Source organism: Haplochromis burtoni, unplaced genomic scaffold, assembly GCF_018398535.1.
Source record: "Haplochromis burtoni strain Fernald_Lab_line unplaced genomic scaffold, NCSU_Asbu1 Contig_3745, whole genome shotgun sequence".
NCBI classification, from domain to species: domain Eukaryota; kingdom Metazoa; phylum Chordata; class Actinopteri; order Cichliformes; family Cichlidae; genus Haplochromis; species Haplochromis burtoni.
This window is the reverse complement of record NW_024586106.1, coordinates 1-5,893: the sequence shown is the minus strand read 5'-3', so window position 1 is coordinate 5,893 and position 5,893 is coordinate 1. Positions and strand designations below refer to the sequence as shown.

Sequence of the window (5,893 nt, the reverse complement as noted above, 5' to 3'; positions counted from 1 at the left end):
TCCACGCCTCGAAGGAAGCCGATTCACGGATTAGGCCCTGGAAGCCGTTTCCTTCAGAGACAACAGGTCAGTCGGTTTCCCCTGCCGTCTGTTATCCTTGGAAATGTTCAGTCTCTTAGGAACAAGCTGGATGAACTCCAGGGAAACGTCAGGTTCCAGAAAGACTTCAGGGACAGCTGTGTAATGGCTTTTTCCGAGACATGGCTGACGGAGCTGGATCAGGACGCCGATTTTTCAATTGACGGTTTTGGAGCTCCCTTTCGCCGGGATTGGGATGCACGGGTAACAGAGGGAAATCTCAAGGAGGGGGAGTATGCTTGTATGTGAACAAACGTTACTGTAGCGCTGTGACTGTTAGAGAGTGTATTTGTACACCAGATGTTGAACTTTTATCCGTGTCGCTGCGCCCTTTTTATCTCCCTCGTGAGTTTCCACAACTTTTTATTACCGTAGTTTACATTCACCCGAAGGCTCACCCCGCCTCCACTTGCAGCATCATTTCAGACGCAGTTCTCCTGATGCACCAAACTTTATAATGGGGGACTTTAACCATGTCTCCCTTAAATCAACTTTGGGCAATATGTATCCTGTCCTACCAGACGGGATAAAATGTTGGACCTTTGTTACGGATCGGTGAAGAATGCTTATAAATCCCCCCGCTTCCTCCTCTGGGATCTTCTGACCATAACTGTGTGCATCTTCTGCCCATCTATAAAACTGTCTTAAAACGAGAGAAGACAAAGACTAAGGATGTTGACATATGGTCAGAAGAATCTGTGCTTATCTTGCAGGAATGTTTTAAGTGTATAGATTGGGAAGTTTTTATTCAGTCTTGTGGAGAAGATCTCGACGCTTTGGTGGATGTTACTAGCTCTTATGCAGTATTTTGTAAAGACATGATTATACCCCGTAAGCGCGTTAAAGTCTACGCTAACAATAAGCCATGGGTCACTAAAAGCGTCAAATCCTGTTTAAGGAAAAAGAGACAGGCCTTTAAAGAGGGGGCTGTTGCCGATTTTCAGACAGCCACCAAGGAAATGAAAATCGAGATCTTGAAAGCAAAACAGAGCTACAAAAACCTTCTTGAAAGCAAATTTGCTGCAAAAAATTTTGGGTCTGCCTGGACTTGTATGAAAACCATAGCAGGGTTTCAAAATCCCCAGAGCAGTAGTCAGGTCATTTTAGATGGTTTTAATTCAGACAGAGATTTTGCAAATGCTTTAAACATGTTTTATGCTCGTTTTAGTTCTGATTTTAGCCAGGATATTTTGGAACTGAAACAGAAACTGAGAGATACTCAGCACTTTATCATTGAACTCAGCGATGTTAAAAAGGCCTTTCATACAGTCAATGTGAACAAGAGCCAGGGTCCTGATAATATTAGTGGCCGCCTAATTAAATCTTGTGCTGATGAACTCAGTCCTATATTTCAGGTTATTTTGAACAAATCCTTGCAAACACAACATGTGCCCTCTCTTTGGAAAGAAGCAGTCGTGGTTCCTGTCCCTAAATCTAGTCGTCCAAAAATTCTAAACGACTTCAGGCCTGTTGCCCTCACTTCAGTTGTAATGAAAGTCTTTGAAAAAATCATCAGAAATGTGATTATGAAAGAGACTGAAGGTCAGCTGGATCCAATGCAGTTTGCATATAGGCCCAACAGAGGAGTGGAGGACGCACTTTTGACTTTACTAAATCTAATTCTTAAACATGTAGAGAGTAAAGGGACTTTTGCAAGACTTCTTTTCATTGATTTTTCTTCGGCTTTTAATACAATACAGCCCCATATTTTAATTAAAAGACTTTTAGAACAGTTTGAAATCAGGAAAAACCTGGTGGGCTGGATTTTAGATTTTTTAACTGACAGGTCACAAAGAGTGAGAATAAATGGGGTTCTGTCTGACCCAGTGTTCTCCTCCACAGGTTCTCCTCAAGGGTGCGTCCTATCGCCCTTATTATTCACTCTCTATACAAATATGTGTCAGAGCAGACATGAAAACAGGGTCATTATTAAATATGCAGATGACTCTGTTATTGTCAGCTTACTGAAAGAGGGTGAAACTAACCACGGTCCAGTCATTGATGACTTTGTTCAGTGGTGTGAGGAGTCTTATCTCCAGCTGAACATATCTAAAACAAAAGATATGGTGATTGATTTTAGGAAACAACAAAATGGGCACGGAGTCACTTTAATTAAAGGTCAGAAAATAGAGCAAGTACAATCATATAAATATCTTGGGACCATAATAAATGAAAAACTGAACTTTGATCAAAATTGCAAATCAGTTTGTAAAAAGGGTCACCAGCACCTTTATTGCCTTAGGAAACTTGTTCATTTCCACATTGACCAAAAAATTTTAACTTTGTTTTATCGTTCTTTTATTGAGTCTGTTTTATCCTTTTGTTTGGTGGCATGGTTTGGTCAGACCTCTGTCACAGAGAAAAACTCTCTAAATCAGATAGTGAGATGGTCCAGTCGTCTGATAGGTGAGCCACAGTCTTGTTTAGCCTCCCTGTACTCTAAGCAGGTACAGAGGATGGCTTTATCAATCCTTAAAAATGGTTCCCATCCTCTAAGGGGTGAATTTCAGCTTCTTCCCTCAGGACGGAGGTTTCTATTTCCGAGATGCAGGACAAAGCGTTATAAAAATAGCTTTGTCCCCGTTGCTGTCACTGAATTAAATAAGAACTGTTTTTGATTCGAAATATCAAAATTACTATATATGTGCCACAGTGAGCTTTATATATTTACTAGGTATGTGTGTTTTTAAAGGGATGCCAAATGCTGTCATTTTTCTGTAAAGCAAATTTACCTTGTCTTTGGGTATAAATAAAGTTACCTTGACCTTGACCTTATATAAGATGATGCGATCTGTACATACTTGAGCTTAATCCCGTAGATTCAACACGGTGCTGGAAACATTCCTTAGAGATTTTGGTCTAATGATATGAGAGCATCCTGCAGGTGCTGCAGATTTATATTCCCCACACAATTATAGCATCAGCAGGAGCCTGAGTAGCTGATATAAGGCAGGGTGGATCCACGCTTTCATGTTGTTTACACCAAATTCTGACCCTACCATCTGAATGTCGCAGCAAAAATCACAACTCATCAGATTAAGTCTTTTTCCTTCTCTTGTCCTGCTTTGGTTGTTTCCTGCTTCCTTGTTATTTGTTCATAGAATATGCACCCAGTGTGGTCTTCTGCTGCTGTAGCCCATCTGCTTCAAGGTTGGATGTGTCCATTCAGATGCTCTTCTGTATAATTTGGTTCTAAGGAGTTGTTTTACAAGTTACTTTGGCCTTCCTATCAGCTCCAAGCAGTACGGCCATGTATGAACATCTAAATGCATTGAGTGTCTGTCATGTGATCAGCTGATAAGATATTTGCATTAAGGAGAAGTCAAACAAACATAATACATAATAAACTGGGTGTGAGTGTGCATGCACACATTAAAAGTGACACTACAGATTCTCAAATATGTGTTAAATACACTTAAATACACTCTAAGGGTAAAACTTCTCGACATTAGATTTATTTGGGTTTCAGTAAATTTCCGATACAAACAAGAATGGAAATGAAACTGTCTGAACTCTGCTCCAGTCTGCATGCCAATTATCCCCGAGCAAGATACTAACCCCAAGTTCCTCTGATTCATCTATCAGAGTACGAATCACTGTAACTGTTAGGGAGAAAGAACCTACGTAGAAAAATCACAGCAAAAAAGTGCTTGAACCAGTGAATGAGAGAAGTTGTGTAAAGTGCTTTGAGTGCTCAGGTAGGGTAAGAAAGCACTATAAAATAATCACTCTATTTACTTTAAAGTACCATCACTCTGCAGAAAATGGTAAAATAAGGCACATGAGCACTGAGCAAAACAAACATTTGTATTGCACAAGTTTACACATTTTTTTGACTTGCTTTATATCCCCATATTTCCCACAACAAATCTCTATTATGGACAAAATGTTTTCACAACATGACTCACATTTAATTTTGAATTTAATAAGTTAAGCAATTTAGACGTGAAGCTTCTACTGAAGTGACCCGATTCCACAAATACGTCAGACTTGATATAGAGGTAGCACTCTTACAATCCTCTGTCTACAAATAGGGCAATATTGCTGTGGCAGAGCCTGGTAGCAGGTGTGGCAGCAGCACACGTGTCCACAGTCCAACAGGACACAGTTACGGGGCTGACTGAGGCAAATAACACACATGGCCACGTCTTGAAGGTTGTCCTGGTCTGGTATATTAATTTGCAGTCTGTTAAATTCCCTTCTTTCCCGTTCCTGCTCCCTGAGATCCTTAAGGTGGCGGTAGTAGCGTAACCCGGCCCAGAAAATGATTGCTGCCCCTGCCAAAGCAGAAGTAATGGCCAACACTTTCCACCAAAAAGCAATGTCTTCATTCTCCCCTTGCAGGGTGTCGAAGTCTGCTGGGGTCAGGAAGTACTGTGAACCGTTAGAAGGGGGTCGGAGACTCAGAGTGCCATCTGTGTCCAGATTCAACTCGCCTACACCTGTAAGATTTGTCCCCACCTTGAAAAAAAAAGGTGTGGCACTTATCAATAAGAATATATTTTTAATATTAACAACAAATTGGGCTTTATGAAGTGAACACTAATTCATTCAAGTTTGAATAGAATGACTTACTTTGAGCATTTCCTCGATCTCCAGTTGACCTTTTGGCTTCTCCCCAGTAAAGTACTGTCCCATGAGGTCACCCAAATTGTGACTGACCTGGTGAAATTTCTCATATGTGACCTCCATGTCCAGCCCAGCGGCCTGTAAAGGCGACAAGACTCTGATTTCGGTATTATCCAGTCCCACTAATAAAAAGGGCACCGCCTCTACGTTTTCGTGCAAGAGTCGTTCATTATCTGTCCTGCAAAGGTAACGTGAGAAACATTTTGCATATCTGATAATAAGGAGAAAAAGTTAGATGTACTGGAACTTCAGCTTGATCTGATGATGTTCTCACCATGTACGTAAAAATCCGTTCCACAACAGCCTGTGTTCTTTCACCATGAATCTACGCAGCACACCAACATTTTCTATGTTGTACCAACTAATGAGAGGCTTTCCAGCTGGTTTTACACCACCTAAAATGTATACAAGCACACATACAGTAACAGGGAATGAGAGGCAGGCCGGTATACAGGTTTTCAGATTAAAAAAATAAATAAATGTACTAGTCCTTATCAAAAACAAATAAAAGACTGATTACCTTCAATGACGACATACTGTAGACACGCTCCTGGAGTAACTTTCAAGATGTCCTTGAGTTTTTTATCTATGGGTAACCGTGGAGCATTCTGGAAACATGGAGCACACAGTAAATAAGACTGACTAATTAATAAGTCATGCATTTGCTTTCCCAGTGGTTTTATGTCTTTGGTGTGTGTTAATCAGCTGGCTGTAAATGGGTACTTTTCTGTGCAGCGCTAGCAATCACAGTGTTGCTATTAATTCTATAAATGACTGGTTGTAATAGTAAATCTTTCAAAAGAACCAGTTTAGTTTGAGAAAAAGAAAAGATATGTCCCTAAAAGATCCTCATGGATTTACATCAAGACAGATGCAAATGGCATGAGCTAAAAGAACAATCAGGATGTAATCAAGAAACACAGAAAGACTAAAAGTGCACAACATAAACAGCTAAAAACTGAATAAAAAGGACGACGGGTTTCAGAAGTACAGAATAAAACTTTACACGAAATGGTCATTCTTTAAATACAGTGGGGCAAAAAAGTATTTAGTCAGCCACCGATTGTGCAAGTTCCCCCACTTAAAATGAAGACAGAGGTCAGTAATTTGCACCAGAGGTACACTTCAACTGTGAGAGACAGAATGTGAAAAAAAATCCATGAATCCACATGGTAGGATTTGTAAA

General features: G+C 40.3%; 1 protein-coding gene across 1 annotated transcript; it reads right to left on the bottom strand.

Annotated features, from left to right (window-relative positions):
- Nucleotides 1-3,220: 3,220 nt before the first annotated feature.
- mul1a (mitochondrial E3 ubiquitin protein ligase 1a) lies at nucleotides 3,221-5,315 on the bottom strand (the record flags this gene model as incomplete). The annotated part of the gene is given in 4 exon segments (XM_005953329.3): nucleotides 3,221-4,539; nucleotides 4,654-4,885; nucleotides 4,982-5,102; nucleotides 5,228-5,315. Coding segments are annotated over 4 exon segments (918 nt in total), but the record flags the coding sequence as incomplete, so codon positions are not given.
- Between the last annotated feature and the right edge of the window lie 578 nt (nucleotides 5,316-5,893).